Raw genomic sequence first — 24,885 nt, forward strand, 5'->3', positions numbered from 1 at the left:
GAAAGAACCAGCAAAAAGGTTTGGGCCTACTGCTTTAACAACTTTAACTTTTAGGCTTTTATTTTAGTTGATTTAAAAAAAAATGTACAAAAGGGACTCCAACTAGAAATATATATATGTGCATAATCTTATTTACATCTGTATGTACATCGTGTCTCTTTAATTAGCATTCCTATGACTGAAATTCAGAAATATAGAATATCTATTTCTATCTATTTCTATCTGGTCTGGATTTGGGTTCTTGTTCTATTCCACTTTAAAAAAAATTACAAAACTACTTCTATTTATTCAAATTCAAACGATAAAAAATACCTTTCCAGTGGTTTTTATATTCCTAAATGCCAATTAATTGTCAACTAAAGAGAGGAAAGACTAACTCAGATCCTTTCTTTTGTCTTCATATTTGAAGCCAAAGGACAATGTTTGCTGTTTATATCCTTTTTCTTAAGGAAAAATATACAAACTCTTTGTCAAAGTAAAACTCACCTTTTCTTGTGTCTTTTATGGACACTCCTCCTGCTTAAAGTACATTATGGTACTTCTCATCAAATAGAAACATTTCATAGACTTAGAATTTCTCAGGCAGTGCCAAAGCACTGAATCATATTCACTTCTCTTTTATTCATGCCTCTCCACTGACTGTAATAAAGTTGGACTAAGTGATAATGTTAAACATGAACATCATTTTTTTCCTATCTATTCCCATAGAGTTCCTTCCTTACAAATATATTTCAAATTAAATATGACAGATCATCTGCCAACATTTTTCTTTCAGTGATTATCAGCAAAGTAAATTTTGAATGAAAAATTACCTTTTTTCCCATGTATCTTTAAAAGAAGCATTCTTGGGCTCCTCACATTACACACGGTAGTGTATTTGTTCCTTTCTCATGCTTACAAAATATTATTTTATTATTATAAAATATTTTATAAGTACATTATAAATTATTTTATTTTATAAAAATACAAAATAAGTATTTATACTCTCTTGTTTATATAATAAATTCTAATTCTGTTATACTTCTACTGCTCTCAGAGATATTAGCTTCTGGGAACAATTTTGTGAAGATGCATATTAATCACAAGATTATTTTATATGTATTTTATTGTATCTCTTAACAATGCCATCATCCATGACTGATTTTGCAAACCATTTCAGTAAATCATGAAAAGTAAATAACTCTTGAGAATTTTTCTGTTGGTTGTTTCCCATAGCCTAGGGATTTTATGTTTACTTATCTTATGAGAGAAACTGTCTCTACTGTAAAAAAGTGAAGCACTTAGGTAATCATGATAACTTCTGATGAATGTGTGCTGGTGAATATTATCTATCACTTTATATATTTGAACAAAACACAGAGAATTATTTTCCTGTAATGCTGTATTTCACACATCTATGGTAACTCCACATTTTTACTTTTCATTTCAGCAGTTATAAATAGGTGTAAGTTTTTACCCATAAGGGCAAATATAATAATATTATAATGTTATAAATATATTATAATATGTAATATTAAAAAGTCCATATTAAAATGAAGAATCAAACAAGCAAACAACCTGCCAACAAGAACTATCAATACAGATAACAAAAGAAGGAAAAAAATTGTAAAAATACATTTTTTCATCATTTTGATGCATAAATTGATTTACATACTCACACATGTAAAGTCATTTCTGTCTAAAGGTACAAAAAGTTTTGGTAAATTAGACCTTAAAATACAAAGATGATACTCTTTATGCAAGTGATAACGTCAGCTGTGACAAAACTATGTAGTAACTGATGAGACAGCCATACATGCTGCATTTCTTGATGGTTACAGTAGACTTGAAAGACTAAAGAGTAGCTTAGAGCATGGAAAAAGGATTAAAACATGGATAAAGATGAAACAAATTAATAAAAGCAGAAATCAATTATTTATGGTACATTGCTGGAAACAGAAATTGTTCCATGGATATTCAGAGCAGCTAGTGGCAAGTGCCTCAAATAATAAATTACCGATAAGTTCCCAAACAGCTCAAATCTTTTCGTATTTTACATAAGGAGTTTTTACCTACCAACTCCAGACATCTCCGGAATACTGGCGGTGTACATGTCCTTGGTGAATTTTGGTTCATTGTCATTGATATCGTGGATTTTAATGATAAATTCAGACTCTGGCTCCACTTGTCTTCCAGTTTTTCTGTCTATAGCCTTGGCACGTAGCACGTACAGGGACTTTTCTTCTCTGTCCAATTTCTTTGCAGCATGAATATCTCCTGTATTTTCATCTATAACGAACAGACTGCCAGCCCCATCTCCTGTTAATATGTATTTTAAATTTCCATCTCCTTTATCTTGGTCAGTGTGTAGCTTCAGAGAGGTAGAAAAGAATAATTTTATAAATATATATATATATTGGTATTACAGATCAAAAAATTCAGCATATATGAATAAGTCTGTACAAACTTGACTATAATTTGGGTCAGTAGTGGTTATCTTCTGTCAATCTGCTGGAAAAACTGAAAATTTTAGGCTCAGTCATAGACAAAAAATAGCTGCAAACAAACCCATAAGGACAGAGGAGGATGTAGAGGATGTTGAAATACTATTTAAAATAACAAATTTATAACAAAAAATTGTATTTCTTTGAGCAGTCTGACCCAAAACTACCAGAATTTTCCTTTTAGAAAATGACAGGCACTGTTAAACTCCCAAATTTCTGTTTGTAAAATAACTCTTGCCTTGTATTTACTGGCTGTTGGTAAGGCAATCAGTTACTTTGAAACAAAACAGAAGAAAAGAGTTTTAAATATTAGAGATTCTGAACTTCCCAAAATCACCTATGAATGTTCTGATTTAAGGCACTTATGTTTCTAGTTGTATTGTTTTCTTATTTTATTTTTTTAAGGAACATCTTACCTCTGTTGATTACTTCCTTCTTTCTAGTTCTCTCCACACAGAAGAAATAATTTTCAAGAACACTAGGAGGTAAATTTTCAAAGCATAGAGAGGTCTTTAACAATCCTTTTCCTACTCAACCTCTTTGTAAGAGTTCAAAACTCTGTCCCTATGAACTTACAGGCACTGGTTAATTTGCCATACAGCACCATTATGAAAAAGCGTGTAAAACCAAAATCAAAACAAGACATTGAAAGACAATAGAAATTCTCACATAATGCTCTTCTTCAGGAATCTATTCCTCTTATTTCATTTACATGGCCCTGTAGTTCATTTATATGAGCTTCTGCTGTAAATTTTCTTTATATAAATCCTTACAGTCACATCTCGCCACAAATTTGTGACTTGAATGTTTCTCAAGCATGACCAGAGAGAATCTCGTCTTGATGTGTTTTTATTTCTCTGAGTGGAAAAATATAGTATATCAACAAAACATGAGAAAATCTTGTTCAGTATCAATAATGGTATTACTCAAGAGAGTCATTAGAAGAATAAGTTTACTTTTGCTACATCTTGCCTTGTTTCTGTATTCCTGCCAGTGTTCACCTCCATGTTTCATACCTGAGCCATTGAACATTTTTAGTTCTACCTGTATGAAGAATGACTGCAATAGATTTTTTCCAAATTATTCACTTTAATTTTCCTCTCTTTTAACACTGTATCATAACACTAGTCACCAAATACTATCTGATTACTGTTTTGGTCTTCCAGAGATAAGACTGGATGAGATAACCATCCAAGGTGGGTCATCTCTTAGTAAGCTTTAGTGCCTACTGTGATCAGTGTCTATCTGTAATAAATACCTGTGAAAATTATTACGGATTGCATGGTCATCTGCTAAAAAGAGGTTCTATACACTAAAAGGCGCAGATGAATAGCAGGCTTTAAACATAAATATTAGGAGCTTGACAAACCAATTTTGACTGCTCATATGAACAACTCTGCTGGTCATCACCCAGGCTCTACGACCTTCTGAAAGGGACAACAATAAGCAAGTGGTAGGAGCAGTGATCTTTTCTATGCTAACAAGTGGTTCCATTAAAAAAACATATCTGTCCATTGCCATTCCTTTACCCATCTTCCTAACAATGTACACACCCTCCAGAGATTGGGTTCATTTATTTTATCCATCTGTTCAAACTATCTACAAAGATGTCAGGTAACTCAGACTTTGATAGGTATTTTAAGCTTCCTACGTTTCTCAAGTTTCTACCAAATGATAAACAGAATTTTCAATCATGATAAAATTTTGACTAGAATGTGATGGAATTCTAGGAATGAAGAAGTAAATTGACAATTTACTATTAGGAAGTACTAAAAGTATGCTTGCAAGCTATCGCTTCTCCTAAATGAGACCATTTCTAATTCGTATGTATGTTTTGTTTTGCTCTTCACATTAAAGGAGTCTCCATTTATCTGTGAAGCAATTTTGCAACACCATAGCTTGGGAAAAAGAAAAGAGACCATTTTCATATACAAGAACTAATAAAGTAAAATATTATCTGGCATCTTATAAAAATAAAATACTACTTGTGTAAAACAATCAAACCATCTTCTTACTATTTAGAATTATATAAATACAAAATATGCTTTCAACTTCTGAGACAGAGTAACTTCAGATAACATTGTGAAGGTTTATGCCAAATTAGTGTACTGATATATATATTTGTAAAGAGACACTATAATGTAATTTTGCATAATCTATACTGTTTCTTGATGAATGGTAATCTTCTATGAACCACTTAAACATTTTGGATTTGTAATATAAAATACAATTCCAGCTTTTCAAATGTTAATTATTCTACTTTAAGTCTACAGAAAATTGCCTGCAGTAAATCACATGCAAAAATGTGGTGTGTTATAAAAAATTATGCTTTTTTATTGACTAAAACCAAGGAACAAGAACATAGGAATTTTCTAATTCCTGTTTCCAGTTACAGTAAATAAATTTGCATACAAAACAGTTTATGGATTTTTTCTCATTAGTAAATTGTTTAGGTGAAAGTGGCTCACATGTTCAAACTGGAAAAATAATATTAGTACACGTGGTCTGAAGTAATCCTTGACTGCTGTCTTTTCCCTCTACCTTTTACAGACTCAGCAGGTCTGGGAAAGCCCACCATTCAGAGAAAGCAAAACATCATTCCTGTTATTTATTCTACATGACCTTTCTCTAATTGGATTGGGGTAGGCTAGAAAGCAAAACCTTTACATGGGTGGAACACAAACTTTTCAAACATTTCCTTTCTCATATCACAAATTAATCATTCTGCAAGTCAGAAACATGAAACACTTTGCAAATGAAAAAAATCCCATGACCAGCGCCCCCCCCCCAATTCAAACCTACAAAGAAAAATCCAAACAAAGCCCCCACAAAAATCCCAAACAAAGGCAGATAATACATTAGATTCTTAATATGTATACATCATACATATTGACTGCTGATAACAAATGCCATCCACATTAATTCATTTGAAACATGTTGGAATGAAGATATAACCCAGACACTGCTGAGAATCTGGATTTCTTAATATTCTTTTGCACACATTTCTCTCTTTGTAGTCTTCTGTGTGACTGGCTAAAATATTCTCAACACAAATTTTCCTGTGGATCATCAGAGACAAAGATATTAGAAATGATTAGGGGAATGACAATCACCTATGTTTTAACAATGTATGTCTTATAAATATGGGTGTGCTTATAAATAGTCTTACAATCTTTTTTTTTCTTTTTTTTTTTTTTTTACCTAGACAAAGTGTGCCTCTCAAATTAACCTGTCTATCCAGTTTTGTGAACTGAATTTTTATGTGATGTGATAATTGAAATCTTGATATTCTCAAAAGTCTTGATATAATTTTATATGAATCACTGCTACTCTATTTTTCAATAAAAAAATGAGTAAGCAAGCAGAGATTATCTCAGAGTTCTGTAGCATAATTCTCTTTTCCCTAAATCAAGTACCTTGCTCCACTAGTTTACACTTCATCCATATTTAGTACTCAATATTTACCAAAAAGGTGTTTATGGCACATAACTTCTTGGTTTTAGGCAGTATTTTATTTGACTAGGCATTCTTAGTATGTCTGAGGCTAATTTATGACTTTTCTCAAAAGTGCTGTTATGCACAGTAGACAAGATAACAGTATTCTTTGGAGTGAAAATGTATCTCAAATAGTTAACTTCAGGAATAGGTATGGAATGTCAAACAAAATATAGAATAAAAAAAAGAGGGAATATTACCTTAGAAAAGAGTTCCTTAAAGGTCCATGTTTCTTATTAATTCTGTTTTAATTTACTAAATTTCCAGTAAACTACAGCCGATCTCAACTGTAATAGACAGTAACTATTTTCAAGTTAGGCAGACATATAATCAATGGAAGAGGGGAGAATCAATGGACACAGTTAACAAATTATATAGTGATATGAATGCATTTACTGGATTGAGAAGCAAGAAATTGCCAGACTTCATTTAGATTTCATTTTATTTGCAGCTTTCTTCTGTACAACTATTGTAGCAGAAGAAAAGGAGAAAAAAAAAAGCAATAAGAGCTACTTATTACTAGTGATGGTTATGAATAAATACAGTGAAAACACTTATTTGGTTGCCCAAATTCAGAAAAGAGGTATAATCTCCTTTGTGAAGAGGGGAAATCAAAGACAAAGACACATTGGGAGAGGAAAGACCCATGTTTTTGTTGTGGTAGGCATTCTGTTAATGCTTACAAAATAAGAGGTTTACAGTGTGCCTCTGGTTTAGAAAAAGGTCTATTACTACAGATCTCTTACCTTCACTGTCTCCACCCATACAGTTGTCTCCTGCAGAGGAATCCTGATATCTTATGGTCTATTTGCCTGAAAATACTTTCTAGTAGGAGTGAATAATTTTCTTACTTTTAAAGTGAAGAAAATACGCTGGGGCGTTGTTGTGGGCAAACAAACTCTTTGGTGGCATTAAATTGGTATATCTGTATATTTTAGGGACACAAATACCAGGCTAATTTCCACACTGTCCTGGTGAAGCTACTACCAGAACACAAGTGAACACCCTCTTTAAGGGTATGCTGATGAATCAGGATTGCATGGCACAGCAAAGTTAGAATACAGGGACACATGGGAGGGTGAAAAGGTGCAGAGTTTTGAAGTCAGATATATTGTAACGGGGGGAGGAAGTGTTCAGATGTTTCCAAAACTTGAAGCATTATATCAATAGCTCTATAGCTAGAAAGTGTGGGGGTTTGGTTGTAACGTGCACAGACCTCCTGGCTCTGGGAAATGTGTAGAGAAATAATAATAGACTGTACGTGGCATGAACTATCAACCTGAAAAATATTATTAACTGCCAGATTTAATATGATTCTTTGAAATATCCTTATATCTGTTTAAATTTTAAAGCACTAAGTATTATAGCAAGCAATGGGGAGGGACATGGAAGCATAACTTATTCAGGTGTGTCCGCAGTGACCCTTTCTAAAACTAGAAAAAAATTAAGTTTCTCTATTTGTAGGATTCTTCAAACATCTTCTAATCACAGTTTTTAGTAAAAGCTCTTGGCCTGAGGGAAGAAACATGCTAAGTAAAGGAAAATGTGTGCATGTTTCTTCTACAAAGCCATGTGTCTATTTACATCAAATTTCTATTCATATATGGTGATTATATGATGCTATTTATTCTGAAACTGTGAAACAGAAAGAAATTGAGTTTTCTAAGTTATACCAGTACGTATTAAAACACAAATTGATTTTTGAGCCTGGGAATTTGACTGTAATTATCATTCTTAGTTTGCTCCAATTAAAGAAGGTTGTGTATACAGAGGTGGGAAAGAAGACAGTATTTGTGAAAGAGGATAAGTATTACCTGAAACAAAATAATTTCATTCTAATCAAAAAATGAAAGTGGTGTGCTTGAAATAAGGACTGGTATCATCTCAGCCAAACTTAAAATCTCACACACAATGTATTGAGTGCTAGTGACAGGCAGGATATTAACTAGTGCCCCTACTGTATAATTTCAGACCTAAGTGAGATCCACAGCAGTTAGAATACAGCATCAACAGCAGCTCAGCCAATATTCTCTTTCATTAGCACTTTAAGTAATTAAAAACTCTTAAGACATCTTAATAGCTGTAGTACTTCTTCAGTGGGGATTGAAGTAGCTGTACATGCATTGCTTTAATTTCCTATTCATGTGTGTTTAATCAAAAGTTTTATGTATGTGCTAAATGGCAATGTATTTACCTGACTTGAATTTATGACATCAGCACAAACTTCTTAATTAAACAACCAGACTCTGTGTGTGATGGTAACCTAAGTGACTGTATATTAAACAAGGCAAATGACATTTACTTTCCTTATCTTCTGCTTTCCAGCATCTGGTTCTTGTGTTCAGCTGTCTATTGTTAGCAATTCTCTAGAGAATCATATTGCGAAAAACACCGCTGACATCAGCTGCAGGTTCTGATTTTTACTAAATACTTAAGGGTAAATCTTGTTTCCATTCAGGAAGAGCTCAGCAGAATTCTCAGTAGTCTTTTGGTTCGAATGATACAAACAAAACATGGGGAAATTCCATATATGTATTCTGAATATGTAGGAAGGAATCCTGGAAACCAGAGCTGTATCCTCCTTACCCTTCTTACCTTCTGTATCTCCTGTAACCTTTATAAGTTGTAGTCAAACCTGAAAAAATGGTTGCATCCTAACTTCTGCACAAAGAATTGGATTTCAGAGCACATAATTTTTTTTCTCTCTACTCTCCAAATCAACAACTGAGTTAAAGGCTTTCAGCCTGATGAAAAGAGCCAACTTTTTTTAGCTTTTATTTATGGCTTGCCATACACAGACATTTGTCTGTTCCATAACATAAGATACAGATTTACAGGAAGTGACTCCAGTCATCAATTGTGTCCATAGATCAGAAATTATGACATCATAAGACCAAGCACTGTCACTTTAATCAATCCCTGGAAAAGGTGTTAAATCCATCATTATTTTAAAGGCTTCACAATAGCAGAGGATATCTTTCTCATGGATTTTTCTTTCACCAGAAACTCCTGAGTGAAATCTGTCTGTGTTCATGACTTTCCTTGCTGTTTCAGAGGCACACAAAATGTCCTTTGGTTCCAAAAGATGTGCACAGATTGGCAGGAATAAAAGCTCTGGCCTAGAAGCAACATGAGTTTGTCATACGGATGGATTAAACCCCCTACCCTCTGCAGAACTAATTGCTCTGAGCTCAGCTCTTTACTAATAAGCTTATAAGAAATACCCTAAAAGGGGAGACCAATGGTTTTTTAGCCAAGTACTTTATCTCAGAGGCAACAGGAGGTGCTGGTTTAAGAGAGTAGTCATGCTGACCACTGTGCTTTTTGATTATCTTAGTGTCCCTGCCTCCCTGGCCCCAGAATTTAGAACTTTTAGATCATAATAGACCTGTATTTGATTTTGTGATTTGTTCTCTTCTATTTTCTTTCATGAATCTGACGTCCTTTAACTTGTCTGGTTATCCATTGCCCTAACTTTGAACAAGGACTGAATATACTGAGTGTTTAAGTGTTTTCAGGAATGGGTCATCCACAACAACCTCAAGAATATATCAATAACGGGAATATTTGAGCATTTTGTCACTTCTGATGATAATTTCTTGTGCCTAAATATATATATACACATATATATATATACACACACATTTATATACACACACACACACACACACACACACATATATATATATATATATATATATATATATATATATATATATATATATATATATACTTATAGACAGTTGTGCACTGATGGTTTTTAGGAAGTCATGCAGTATAATGGAATAGTAGGATATTGAGATGTAAGCCAATATGATCAGAGTCTTTTTTGGCCTTAAATATGTATTTCAGCACCAAGCACCAAGGATTTCAGCACCAAGCAAACAAAACCAGACTATAGACCTGCTGACTGAAAATTTTTTTAAGCTGCTGGATATGTAATTTCCAGAAATACTCAAAATATATTATTAACTCTTCCTAAAATATACTTGTTTTCACATGAGTGCATTTCAAACCTGAGAAGTTTTTATGCTGAGTTTCATGCTTATTGATTTGGAATGACCTCTACCACAAAGATTAATTCTAAAAAGATGTATTTTTCCTAAGATCCTACTTTGCAAACTGGTAAAAAAAATATTTTGTGGACACTCTACACATTTCACAAGAAGAAATTAATTCATTCCTCAATACTAGTTTTAGAATTCTATTGTTATGGGGTGGCACATTAAATATCTTAAATATTTATCTAAAACCAAATTTTCAAATGAACAGTACTGGAAAGAAGGCAAGGTCACTGTTGAAATTATCACTAAGGTCCTTTGTTACTGCTTATTTATTGACCAAAAAAAAAAAAAAAAAGAATGAAAGAAAAAGAAAATCACAGACTGAAGTTAATTTTGATTATTATACTGTTTCTCTGTTCTGCTGTCTTGAAAATGTAAATTGTCATACCAACTCAAGAGTAGTCAGTGAAAATTTCCTGTAGAGTTTTCCATGTCATACCTTCATAAGTGTGAGTGCAATTCCCCCACTCCATGTCTGCTCCAAGACAGGCATATGCCCAACCCCTGGAAAAATCTGAGAGTCTCAAAGGTAGGTATATCAAAGAAAAAGAGTTTGAATCAGGACAGGACATAATAAGAACCAAGCCTTGAATCTGTGTTACCATAAGCTAGCTTCCTAGGGGAAGCTTTTTTTCAAGAAGAATGTCATGAAAACCAGTAGTTAAGAAAAAAATGTTTAGTCTATTTTTTCTTTTTCTTTTTTGTCAGTAATTTTGCATTTATTGAAATTTGCATTACTTACTCTTTTAGTTCTTTTAAATCTTGTTTCAAAATGTGGAAAGTCATAACTGTAATGAGGGCAAAGACAGGGCAGTGGCTGGAATAGTTATCAACACTCCTTAATGACTTCCATGGTGCAACAGAAACTGGTGAGTGTAAGTGCATTTGGAAGGTGCCTGAGATGGACTTTGGGTTCTGCATAAACCACAGGCTGATTGGACCTGTCTGACTTAACATGAAGATTGTGGCTTAGACAGGAGCAAGGCTCCCTTGGGCTTCAGATGAAAACTCCACGAAAGAGAAGCAGTGCCTAGAGAAACCAAAGCCTAAGACCCAAACCGAGCACAAAGCCCTGCACACCAGCAGTGTGGCTTCATATCTAATTTAATAGCTGTATCTGCAAACTGGTCAGATGAAGTGAGATAAAGGAGGAGAAATTAGACAGTGCAGGAGTTATTTAAGAAGGATCTAAAAAGAAAAAGGATTTTTAATGCAAATACTAATGAAAAAGAAGAAGCAGCAGGAGGTGCATAAGGGAATAGTTATAATATTAGTTAAACAGCAAGGATAGTCAAAGCATTTGCATGTGATTAAGGCAGACAAAACTCAAAAAGCATTGATGCTAATTTTCTAAAAACTTTATGAAAAAATTTGGTGGGGGAGAACTGGAGAATTCAATGATGATTGTCTCCATTCCTTTCTGAAATCCATTTTTGTCTAAGAAAGTTCTCTGTCCTTTGGAGAAGGACACAGCACGCATATTAAAACTGGTTGCCTTGCTAATTATTCTACAACCTCAACTGGACTCAAATGTTGACCATGATCTTGTAAATCATTTGAAAATAGGTTTTAAGATAGAAATTGAGATTTTGTTCTTATTAAAATAAGGGAACAGAATTGCTTTTTCTTCAAATTGTTTTCGCTCTTGATGAATGCTCTCCTTTCTGTCTTGACTTCTCCAAATGGATAAGCCTTGCCAGTCTGTGAGTTTGTCCCTATCCAGCAGCTATTCTGTTCTGCACCAAACTGTTGTCATTGACTTGTTCTGTGACCTCAAATCACTGTTTCAGCAACTTTGTTGCAGTTTTCTCCTCCTCAGAAGAAATGTTTTGTCAGTGCCTGTCTCACCATAGGTGATGTTCATTTAATGTAAAATACTTTGATAAATTTCATTGAATTATACTTATGGATGTGGAAATTAATAATCCTAGATTCATGATTTTACATCTGACTTATCCTTTTCTCTTTTATCCACATCAAAGAGATCAATGTAAATCCTTTCTTTTCCATGCAGATAAACCAATGATTTACATGGATATGCAAACACACTTCTATTTTCATAATTTTTAGGACAATAAAAGGACTTTAAATTATGGGGGGAGGGGGTTGTTACTTCTTTTTCTTTTACACAATATGGAGTTAGACCAGATTTAGCCACCTGAACTACAAAGAAAGTTAATTGCAGTATTTATAATAAGATGATAATAGAATGGGTGATTCCTGTGTCCCTCTGTATTTTTGAGGCACTGAAGAATTTCTTCTTCTACAGATTAATACTTTTCCCTTCACTTCATGCCTTTCTGTATGTGATTCTAAATTTTTCATATGGAGTGTGTGGCAATCAAACCGTGAACTCTTCCTTTCATAATTACTAGCCTTTACAGATTAATATATTTGCATGTTCTGTGAAATTTAGAGTTAAAAAAACCAAAAACCAAAAAAACAAACAAAAACCAACCCAACACACTTTAGTGATTTATTTTGCTTACTTGCAATAACCTTCCTTCCATTTGCTTCACTGACGATGGATACAGAAATATTTGTTTCCATGCCAAATTCCTCTTTATATTAATTTTATTGTTTACACCAATTGTATATATATAATTAATGTAGGTTTAAAATTAAAGGAAAATGTTTATCTCTTTTAGTCACTTGTTTTACACAGAACATACAGTCTTTTCTCCCTCTTTTTAAAAATTATTGTTTTACAGGGACTTTATTCTCATCCTTTTAAATGAAAATAATGTAATGGTAGAGAGGAAGGGAAAGCAAATACTTTTAATATTTTATTTTTCATTTCCTAATTTGTTCTTATCAGTCAGCTACCTGTTGTATATAAACATTTAATGCTCTGTTACCTCCTGTTATTTGACAGGGTTCATTCATCAGAAATGCTTATTAAAAAGAAAAATATGTTTACTTCCACAGTCCCTGTAAGACTGAGCTATCAGAAGAGCACCATTTTTAAAGGTTACATCAGTACTTACAAAATTTTATCAGTGTGATATATTAGTGTTTAATTCTACTTTAACTGCATAGAAGTTGTAAACCAGAACTTTTTTATAAGAACCCAATTTGTTCTCAATATTTGGAAATATAGTTTAATTCAGCTCTTAATCAGAAATATGTAGTAACAGCTAGAAGTCCAAAAGTCAAAAATGGCTACAGGTGGTGGCAGAAAATACAAATTTTAAGTTAGGTAGAATAATTTTATGAATGCTTTAGTAGAAGTATAACAATATCCCATTTAGTATCTGTCTTGGTCATTGTTATGATGTAGAACAGTTAAAGCAATCGATTTTATCAAAAATTCAAGCACTGTTCCCCAAGAAGGTAGATATTTGGTTCTGTTTGGTTCTGCTTCTTTCTCCTTTTTATAGATATTTGGTTCTGTTTCTTTCTCCTTTTATAGTGTACCCTGATATACCATTACTTCATGGCTATTGTCATTCTATTCCAGAGCTTTTTTTTTTGTAATCTTGTGTGGGAACAACTCATATGAAGACATGTTCTGAGGGAAAGCTTCATTAGACAATTGTTGGCAATTACAATTTACATATGGAAAAAAGATAGTAAAATTTATATTAAAAAAAAAATTTAGTTAAATTTTATTAATAATTATTTTCAACATTAGCAATTATTTTTATGGCAGGATATGGGATAAAAATTCCTTGTTGCACCTGTAGAAACCATTCTAAAAACCTCTTTGAGATTCTGGCAAGAGCTTTACAACTAAAGTAAGGGAGAATTGGTGCCATTTCTCCTTAAGTTCCTCCTATGGCAATGGAGAATATGTAACAAAACTTTCTTTTCAGTTAAATGATTCAATTAATATTATCACTCTGGTTGTCATCTCCTTATTTCCAAACTTTGAAAGAACTGCTATAGTGCCTTCCATCTGAAATGGGCATACTGGTATCTGAAATGTGAAGGAAGACAGAGAAGAATTTGTGACTTCTGAATTGTTCATGGAGGTTGTAATGCTTTCTTATTAATTTTACTGCATTCTGTTAGGTAAAAACAGAAAAAAAAGGGATTTCAGCAGTGTTTCTTGACCCTAGGTTGATGTAAGAGTGAGCAGAAGTTTGCCCAGTGTATTTGTGCTGCTGCAGCAATACCTACAGCAATGATGGGACAATGGTTATGCAATTCCAAAACTGATATGAGTACACAGGTTCCTCTTTTGATTGATACCCAGCATAGTGCTAAATTGGCCAGTTACATGGACTAGACTAACTTTTTTTTTTGTTCCTCAGTTTGTAGAAGACTGAAATGTGTGATGATTCTTGTAATACACAGTATTTGATGTATTGGGCACATACAGGAAGAAAACACTTGCTGTTCTTGGCAGTTGCTTGTTGACAGCTTCACTATTTGTTGTGAAGATGACTATTCATAACCTTCTCCCTGACAGACAAGACATTGCACAATACCATCCTCTGATGCTGTCAAATTGACCCTTTTAGGTAGTCACATACTGCTTTGCTCTGATGGCTTTTGCTCTCTATCTCTGGGCTGGCAGTTACCAGCAAACCACAATACAGTTGAAGCTTTTTCCCTCTCCAGAATCATTCCCATAATGTAATCAAGGGAATAAATAAGCAAGCTAATGAAAAATATCTCACGAACCATGTTTTCCTCAACCTCCCACCTTTTCATGCACAATAAATGATTGCCTGATAATAAGTAATGATAGGTCTGCAGATTGCCAGTGGTCTAATCTTCTTTTCCCAGGCTTAATGCTGCAAGGTTAAGGAATACTAGCCAAGGAAGGTTAATAAGATAGAGCTATTCTATGAAAAACAATTACCTATTATGCCAAGATCCTGAGCCAGACAGATCTTCAAGACAGAACTTTTTAGGCCTTTTCACATATGGAGCTTGACAAGAACATGAAACTTTTAAGCTCAGAAAAACCATTTTTATTAAAATGAAAATTATGTTTTAACTGGCAGCTGGAAGTTACCACTGCAGACAGAAGAGGAATCCATTCTCCATGCTCACTGTGTCCTTAAAACAGGTGGTTTTACTTCAAGCCTTGTTTTTTTCTATTAGTTTGTCAACATGCTCAATTCCAGTGAACTCCACAGGGAAGGTGCCCCCCATTCCTGTTGTCTGGTCCCATCCCCTTGGTGCTTTGAGCACACTCAGGACATCCCCAGGCAAGGGCAGCTGTGACTGAGCCAAGAGCAAGCATTGAGGTGAACTCTAAAGTAGACTCCACGCCATTGCTGCTAGGTTGGGAACTGGGTGAACATAACTTTTTCCACACCTGAGAGAAGCATGGAGGGAAAGAGGGAAAAGGGAACAGAATTGGAGAAATATTGCTGGTTTTGCCTATGTTGAATTTTCTTGAATTGATTTTAGTTTTAAAAGTAGCATAGTAATTTTTTAGATGCATGTATTTTTGCTATGGCTGAACTTTTCAGTTAGTGTTGCTAAATTTTCAAAAATTGCATTGAAAACTCCCCTTTTTTTCATTAAATATCTATAAATGTACATATTTGGTAGCTTCCTGGTTTCTTCTTTTTTAATTGAAAATCATTGCAGTCTGGATGTTCTGTCCCTAAAAAGGGGAAGGAAGAAGGGACAAGGAAATGGAAAAAACAAGGGAAAGGAGAAAGGGGAAATTTGCCATGGAAGCCTTGAGGATTTCCTCATTTATTGTATTTCTGGGTTTATTTTGGTTCAGGATGTTTTGTTTGCTTTATTTAACTTTTCCCCCTCTAAACAAGTTTAGCTGATTTAGCAGTTGAACTTGAAAAACACACACAGAATCCTTGAGAACAGAACAGCCAGGGCCCTAAAGAGAAACACAGACCTCAGCCTCCAGGTAGTATCACCGTCACCTTTCTGGCATGTGGTTTTTTTGGTTTGTCATGAAAACCTCCAGTATCAATACAATGCTGTCTCTCTGAGAGCTCTTTACCTAGTACTTAACTGTATTGACTGTATTTAGCATCGAAAACTTTTTCCTGATGATAAGTGTAAATCAACTTTATGACGATATGAACCCATCTTCTCACCCTGAACATGACAAGAAATTCAGATTGTTTTTTTAACAGCCTTTTATGTAGCTGAAGAAACAGAAGCTGTCAGATCTCATGACAGCTGCTCTATCTGTACCAAACAATGCCAACTCACTCCTGTTATTCATGTCTTTGAAGCTTCTGATCATTGCAGTTGTTTTCAAAAATAATTCTTTATTTTATGTGAAATATGATGTTCAAATTTGACAGCAAAATTCTAGTTTAGGCCCATTCTCGCAAGGTAACATTCAAGATATTTCCTATTTAAACAGTTTATACTTGGATTATGCACGATGTGATTAGATCTCTAATCACTATTAGTGATCTCTGTCAGTGTTTTTCAAACTTCAATCAAAAATGCATTTAGGTTGTCAGAAATTACTGCTGCCCTTTCTAGAAAAGAGTCCCATTGTGTTTGGAAGATGTAGCATTTGTCTTTCATCATTTTCTTCCCTGGGCCTCCAGCCTTCTTTTTAAAATAGCAAAATTTATTGAAGACTTTTTTTTTATTGTTTTTTGAAAAAAATAAATTTTAATTCTAGCAATTTTTCAATAAGGTTTATGCGGAAAGCCTCCAGAAAATAAATAATTTTTAAAAAGTAAAACTATGGCTCCTTATTGGTGTTTGCAATTAACTTATGAATGCGTCTAAGACAAGGACATCTTGTGGCACTTTTAAAATTTTTTTCCCTGTCTGTTTTTCTGTTTCAGTTTTAGCTTCATTTTGGCGTCTCATCTGCCTAGGATATGGCTGCTTGAAACTAGATCAAATATTTATTGAAAAATGTGCTAACTGAAGAATGCAGTGTAAGTGGAGATGATTTATTAATTTCCAAATCAAAAAATTCTTCTCTTTTGTATTTTTAAAATATTGGTTAGAATGTTTTTCCTATTTCTTTGGTATTTCCCTTCTTTATTTTGTTTTCCCTTTTCTGTTTTGATACATCATTATTTCCTTGTATTTACTCAAATACAAGGAAAAACTTGAGGTCTGAGAAAGGAAAGAAAAAAGGAGAACCTGCTAATTTTTCATATTTTATTCAACCTTAAAATATTGGTTTTACTTTAGGAACAAAGACTCTAGTGAAAATATTTTATTATACCTTCTTCAAAAGTTGTGATTTATAAGATGGCTTTGGGATACAGTGCATAATAGATGGACTGTATTAAGAATATGATGAAATCTTCCCAGAGTTGAATTATATCTCTTAATGGTAGAAGCAGATGATTTTTTTATGTTTCTGTGGGGTTTTTTGTAGTTTTAGGTTTGTTTTTTTTTTTTAATTTACCATAGTGCTAAAATAAAAGATATCAAAACCCATTCTGATTCTAGCTGCATTTTGTTGCTGTCCTGATTGCAACAGTTTTACAGGGGGGACAATTGGACTGTAGTTATAACAAAGTAGAGAGCACACTTGAAACTCTGAAAGGATTGTGCACCTTTATATTCTCTCATCCTTATAGGTCACTCTTACTCTGTCTCTGTAGAGGGGAAGTAGCAAATGGTATAAGGAAATCCTTATGGAAAAATTGCATAAATTGATTTAGGTCGCAAGTAAAATAGTAAGTTCTCTCTCTCCCTACAAATGCAAGATACAGATAAAAATTCAGTACACAAAGAAAATAGTATTAGGTAAATAATAAAAACTACTGTGGAAGAGAACCTTCTGCTTCAGGCTGGAGCAACCAAGGTTATTGCTGCTTTGGGCACTGCAGGGTTGCCAGGAGCCACCTTTTTTGGGTCACCCCTGCGGGCCATAAACTTCTTCCTCCCAAACTGCTCAGAGCAGAGGTTGAGTATGGCCAAGGCCTCAGCAAAATGTTCAGAGGACAGGAATGAATGATAAGACTAATGAAGAAAGCGCTTTACTGCTCACAGGTTTCCAACTTCTCTGCTGCTTTTCATATTAAGAGGGAGCCTACTCTGGACTGGTAGGTATGCCAAAGGCAGAGAGCAATGTAATGTCAAATAATATTTTCAGCCATTAATATATTTATAGTCTATATTTACAAGAAAATACTATCCAATTCCATTAAATAATAAGGAAAAAAACCTCAAAACTGTTCAGTGCAAAGGGACATTTGAGTGAATTTTTTTTTAAGTAACAAAGTCTGGTAAGGTTGGCGATGCAGTGATACCTCTTTTATTGTTTTTAAGTTAAATAGTTATTAGGTTAATAATTATTTATGAAGTTTGATTAAGTTCTTTGGTTTTGTGTCTCTCTTTTAAGAGAGACTGCTATAACATGCAACCTTACTTGCAGATGTCTGAATATTTATAAATGTAGATTACAGGAAAGAAATGGCTGCATTTAAATATATGTTGCACCCTGTCCTTCCAAAAACAAAACCAAACCAAACACCTCCCCCCCGCCAAAAAAAAAAAAAAAAAAAAAAAAAGCAAAACCAGGAAACTACCCTTTTACTATTTTTTCTTTCACTTTATACATCTTGTTAAAACACACAAATAAATGTCATGAAACAAATTATTTGTTTAGCTGGTGATAGAACAGAGATATTTCTTCCATTTTGATCCAATTTAAATGCTGCTTCTTACATGCAGAACCTAGTTAATTTTTTTTATGGAAGTTATTAAACAGGAGGCTATTCATGAGAAGCTAATTTTGAGCAGAGACATTTATTTTTTTATTTTGTATTTCTCCCTTTATTATGAGAAAGAAAAATTGCAGGTGGTGTGAAAAAAAAAAAACATTTTTATTCTGGTTAGTTTCTTCTTTGTAAAATTCTGATATATGGCAGGTGTTTGGTTGTAATGTTTATGATTGGTTCTGACATATATTGCATGGTACTTCACCCATTAACAGTCCATCAAGATTAGCAGCCTTTTATTAGCAAGGTACCTGTTTGACATAGGGAAAGGAGAGCTTTCATGTAAAAAATGTAATCAAGTGATTAAAGGAGGGAAAATCTCATCTCTTGAAATCATTTCAATATACTATTGCAAAACATAAAGGATCATGTTTTCCAAAATGGCTCATGATTTTGATCAGGTCTATTTATTCTTGTCTAGGGATATTTCATAAGGAGTGGAGTTAAAAGGTATTCAGCATTTTTGCACAAGTGATGTCCATTCAGTGGGTATCGGTTATGTCATTTAGGAATGGAGACACATAAAATCAATTTTTTTTTTTGGAAAATAAAACTAATTTTTCTTTGAGGGGTATTTGGTTAGAGCCTTCTGTGTAAGGTATTTTCTGAAATTAATAAACATCATCCTCATCAGCATTTTAATACTTCCCAAACTGCTTGTCCATTTTAAGATAATTGTGTCTTTGGATAGGTTGTTAGGAAATGAGTAGGCTTGGTAAACTTTGTGTTTTAACTTTCATGTCTCAGGTTCTGCAAGGGGCTTAAAGTTAGTAGCAACTAAGAGGCTGGATCTGTGCCCCTTCCCTTGCAAAAGAAGATTCCCAGATATGACATACAGTCAGGTATTTATTTTCTCAACAGCTTATTTTATAACAAAAAAACTATCAGGTTGTTTTTCTTCCTTTAAAAAGGAATTAATTTCATAAATTTAACTATTAATGCTATATTGTAATCCAATTTTTCTGCTAATTCTTCTTAGGCAGAATCAAGATTTACAGTTTCTCTCACTACATCCTCTGCAGATTCCTCCCATTACTAATGTGATTTAGATATACATCTCACTAGGTAACGGGCATTTGAAAAGAGCGTAACCATTTTTATATTTTAGAATTTTTTTTTTTTGTCTGATTTTTTAAATGGGACTCTGGTGCTGCTTACCTTACATATATCTGACTGAATATTTCATTTGTAAACTCTCTAGAGCAATGTTTTTCTCCCTATGCATTTTAGAAACAATGTATTTTATGCATTCACCTATATTTGCAACATGAACCCTCTGAGTTTGCAGAAGGAAAGATTGATGTGAGGTGGACATACTGTAAGTTGCCTGGATTTACCTTGACTCCCATCACATTCACAAGGCAATTGTTCTGCATATATCCCCCATCCTTGAAGGGTGGCTGCCAGCAATCCAACTATAAAAGTTACTAATTTTTTAATAATATGGCTATGATCCCCTAGAAGTTTATTTAATGATAAAGTTTCTTAATTCAGTTTATTTAAATTTAGTACTAGATTTGTTATTCTACCCCAGAAACACATCTGCCTGTGCATATCCATATTAAAGAGGGGATGGATAAGAATGCTTGCTATGAACTAGTCCCCATGGGTTGGAATAAAAGTGCTCTTACTTCACACATACTAGTTTGCTAATTACCATCACTTTGAAAAAGAGAATACTAAATCTGAGATTTAAGCCTTTCTCAGAATAATGTTGTTCAATGAAGTTGTTGGGGTGCTTTTTCTTTCTTTAAAAGAAAAAAAACCTTTGACTTCTTGCTGTGGAAGCTCCCTCTTGGTGCTGTATGTTACATGTACCTAGGATAATTAGAACTAACTCAAAATGGATTTACCATGGTTCTATACCACTGAGGACAGAGCTGGGATCATTTCATCATGGCATAAACAATTTTATGATTGTTTCATGAAGTCAATGAAAACACATGGAGTTCATCAGATCAATACAACTCCTCCTTGGAACACAGGATAATATTTGGGGCAATTTCCACCTGTTTAGAAAATCAGTGATGCTGACCTCTCTCAGGGGTCTTTCTGTGATATTTTGTAGTGAAGAGAAACATCTGAGATCCATGTGCTCTCTAGCTATCTAGTTTTTCTTCTTGGACTTAAGTCTATGGTAATAAGGTCCAATAATTTTTTGTTAGTTTGGGACAAGTAAGATGCAATCTTACCTTACTCTGCTAAGTTTGCCTCTGTTGCAATATAACATGTAAGCATTCCTTTTGTGAAACAGGGATGGTGGTGATGGTCTTGATGTAAGCCTAATTTACTTGAGTGTTAAGGTAGTTTGAAGTCAGTCATCTATATCGAGTGGGACTGAAATTAGAAGTAGCTCTAATGTGTGACATTTGCTTCTCCTCTATGACAAATTTCTACTAAAAAAGTCAGTCTCTTTCAGTCAGTCTAGGTAGATTTAAAGTTATGGAGTCTGAATTACTGTGCACCCTTTTGTATGTTTTCTTCACAAGTCTAGTCAATATTAAATAATACTTGCAAACACATTGATGTTTTTAGAAGTATCTCTATGCAATTAGCTCATCCTTTATTGAAGAACCTTTTGCCCACAAAAAAACTTCCTATTTTGCACACTGATAAACAGATCTAGCAATTGGATTATTTGCCTTTGTCTCATTTCTGCTACTTCATGTTAGAATTTATTTAATGAAAAACAGAATTGTACAAGCATTGGTATGAACAAGGTAAGAGTCAAGGTATTAGTTACAAGGGCTGACACACATGTTTTCCAGATGATCATGTCTCACACAACCAGAGATATTAGCTAATGTTCAAATATATTTTGGAGTTTTTATCTACAAATGTTGAAATCATTTTAGTAGCTAGGCACCTGAAAATTAGAGTTACCTGATAATAAGAGCTAGTGACAGCACTGTGGATGAATAACAGAAATGGAATTGGGCATTTATTAATTTAAGCCATTAAGATAAAAATGTCCTTAATTATAAATCACTCTGGGTGTGTTCTAGATCTCTGACATTCTAGATCTTGATAAAAATGACTTGGTTATAGTAGACAGTAAGTCAGATCTGCGGATGGTGAGACAAGAGAGGGCTAAATATCTAGAAATTTTTGAGTGTCGTGTTACCAGAAAAAGTAGAACTGGAGAAAACTGGAATTCAGAGGTGCCATTGTTGACGACATCTGATGTAGATAGATCTCAAAAAATGTAAAGCCCTTCCAGTCATTAAGTAAAATTTTCAGTTTATTTCAGAAATCACAAAACCCAGATTTTTTTCCCTCAAACATTACACCCCTACTTGGATTAATGGAGAGACAGTAATTTTATTGGTAACAGAATTGTATATTTCACATGAGAAAGTATACTCTGGCAAAAAGCCACAAGGTAGATGAATGAAATCATAACTTTTATATTCTCTTATCTAATATTTATGTTTAACAGTTGAGAAAGTGATAAAACTTGCATGGGCATATGTAACAAGAAATTAGAACGTTGTAGTCTGAAGAGTTTTCTTTCTTTTTTCACTGAACTTTTGTTTCTCACTCCTTTGAACAATCATGGAACCTCAGGTGATCTGTGGTGTGCTTTGACATAACGAGAAATTGGGACTTCTGCTGTACTAAAAGCAAAACAGCTGTGGAGAAGGAGTGAAAATACCAAGGGTGTTAGATGCAACACCTTTAAAGAATCCTTTAAACACAAGGCTTACCTTGCCCACGTATTGAGTATCTGGACCTGTGTATTCCTCCAGCAAGAAAAATTGATTCCACATCCAACCACGCTTGGTGCGGTGCAGTGTTTTTCCATCATTCTCTGACAATCCTGTTATCCTTTCACTGTGTGAGTGCTTGTTAGTCCTTTTTTGTGATGGCGTCATATGAACCACATAAAACACAGAGCTCCAAAGCAAAACTGTCAGAAAGGAGTGAGTCCTCATCATTTCCAGAGACGCTGTTAGCCTCCACTCCTCTAATAATTCACCAGAACAAATTTTTCAAATGTTATATTCCTTTTGTAAGAAAAACCTAGGGGACAGAGAAAAGTGTTTGTGTAAGTTACAATAACCCTTTTCCCTAAGGAAACAGGAATACAGTCTAGTGATCACAACAATAACCCATAGGAATGACAAATAACCATGAAAACTACTCAGAGGGTTTTTAAGTCAAGTTCTTTAATGCCTTTTTCATCTTATACTAGTTCACTCACACAGTGCATAGACATTAATTTAAAGCACAAGCTGATTCAAATACTTTGTCTGAAATCTTAGCTACCAGCAGCATCCTCACACAAGGAAAGAGTCCAAATAAGAAATCTTCCAACCTAATAATCTCTTCCAGCTCAGCCGGATGCTGTCTTCCCTTAGTATCTGTTCAGAACTCTCTGCAAATCTGAATTCTCTGTTACTTTGTGATTAATACATCCCATTCTTCCCCTTTTCTAGGCCCCAATTTTCCAGAATCTTCTCTTTCTGCAGAAAGGAAGTCATAAAGTGAAATTTGTAAAGTATTATTGATGCCTTCCACACATTCTTTAAACAAGAACAAAAAATACTTATTAGACAATGGTGGGTTCATAGGAATCCTGCTGGGGTTAATAAAATTCTGTATTTGGAAAAGAATTCTCCACTTGGAATGTATTTCATTTTTCCCTGAATCGGTCTGAATGAATGGGAATTTTCATTATATAGAACCTTACTGTAATTAGTATTTTTCTGAAAATTACCCTGATGTTTTCTGTGGAAGTTTGTAAGCAATATTTATTAAAAAAAAATTAATCTCATACTCTTTATCTGGCAGTACAACTGAAGTGCCTGATGCCCCAGTGTTTTCCATAAACTTTTTCACATTAAGTCTGTTTTTGCTTTAGGATATCTTTAGCTGAGCTGTCATTGTATATTATAGAAATCATAGGAAAACAATTCAGAAACAAAAGTACATTTTCTTTGAGAGTCCTGGTCCATTAACAGGGATGGTAGTGTGAGGCCACAACACTCAGATATTTTGAAATTTAAAAAAAAAGCATACAAAATTATCCCCCTTTCTTCTGCAACCCAACATTACCAATAACTATTTTCACTCTGTTGTTTATTTGTTTGGTATTTTTATAGAAGATGGGAAGGTATTCTTTTCTGTACAAAAGTTCATTTTGGAAATAAAATGCTTTTTGTGAAAATTATTAGTCAGTTGAGAACCAAGACTATTTAATGGAAAACATTTATTGAATTGTACTCTAAAGGCCTTAATGATTAAATTACTGGAATTTTGCCCTTGTGTGAAATTGTCTTAAAATGATGATATTCTGCATGGACTCAGTGTCATAACTAGCAATTCTGAAGGAGGATCAAAGTATAAGCATTATAGTAACTTCAAAAAGAGTTTTAGCTGAGCAAGAAGTGAAGGCTTGGAATATTTATCACTTTCTAAGATCATGTTCGAAAACAAAAAGAAAACAACTTAATAGGTGTCATATTTATGCAGAAGATCACGTATATCATGCAGGAAAAGTTGTTTTCTTTTGCTTTTTATTTTAATTGAAGAATCAAAGCACAAAGTAAATTAATTTGCATAAAATCATGAAGGTACATAGATCTTAGCATACATTCATGAGTGTGTTTTCTTTTAATTCTGCTTTTCTCCCTTGTAATGCTCAGTATGTTCTGGCTGCAGGCAGAGGGGCAAAGTGCAACTCTCCTGTGGTTAATTTAATACCAGTAAATTTTGACATTAACTGAAGAACATGTATAGTACATGATGATCCTGTCTTGTGATTGAAATTTCTGGATACAGATCAAAAGAAAAAAAACCCCGAAGTCAGACAATCTTCCATCCATGTTTAAGTTTGATGAGTTGAATTCTTTGTATAGTACAAGACTGAAGTAAGTTTTATCACTGAATAAATCTATTTATTAATGTAGAGCATAAGACATCATTTTTTGTACTTCAAATCCTTTCCACTGCATCATCTGAGGCAGATTGAAGGGCCTCTTCATGCTTTGCAAATTAGATCCTGCTTAAGGTACTGCAGAATGAAAGTAGGATGCAACAGGAACCTTTGGAAATACTGTATTCAGGAATCAGACAGTCATCTTTGTCCAGTGACTCTTCCTGAGTCTCTTATCTCTTCTGGAGATATTCTTGCTTGATGTGTCCTCAACTAGTGTTTCATTTGCTCTTGCATTTGGACTGTAGCTCAAGAATCCTCTTCTG

General features: G+C 33.9%; 1 protein-coding gene across 1 annotated transcript in view; it reads right to left on the bottom strand.

Annotated features, from left to right (window-relative positions):
- CDH9 (cadherin 9) overlaps positions 1-22,619 on the bottom strand; it is a gene marked incomplete at both ends in the record, with an annotated part of 66,240 nt that extends 43,621 nt beyond the window's left edge. The window contains 2 exons of the mRNA XM_084208358.1: positions 2,056-2,350; positions 22,389-22,619. Coding sequence (XP_084064484.1) covers positions 2,056-2,350; positions 22,389-22,619 — 526 coding nt within the window. The remainder of the gene's footprint in view (positions 1-2,055; positions 2,351-22,388) is intronic.
- Positions 22,620-24,885: the final 2,266 nt, after the last annotated feature.

This window comes from Fringilla coelebs (assembly GCF_963513975.1).
Source record: "Fringilla coelebs genome assembly, chromosome: 1".
Lineage (NCBI taxonomy): Eukaryota > Metazoa > Chordata > Aves > Passeriformes > Fringillidae > Fringilla > Fringilla coelebs.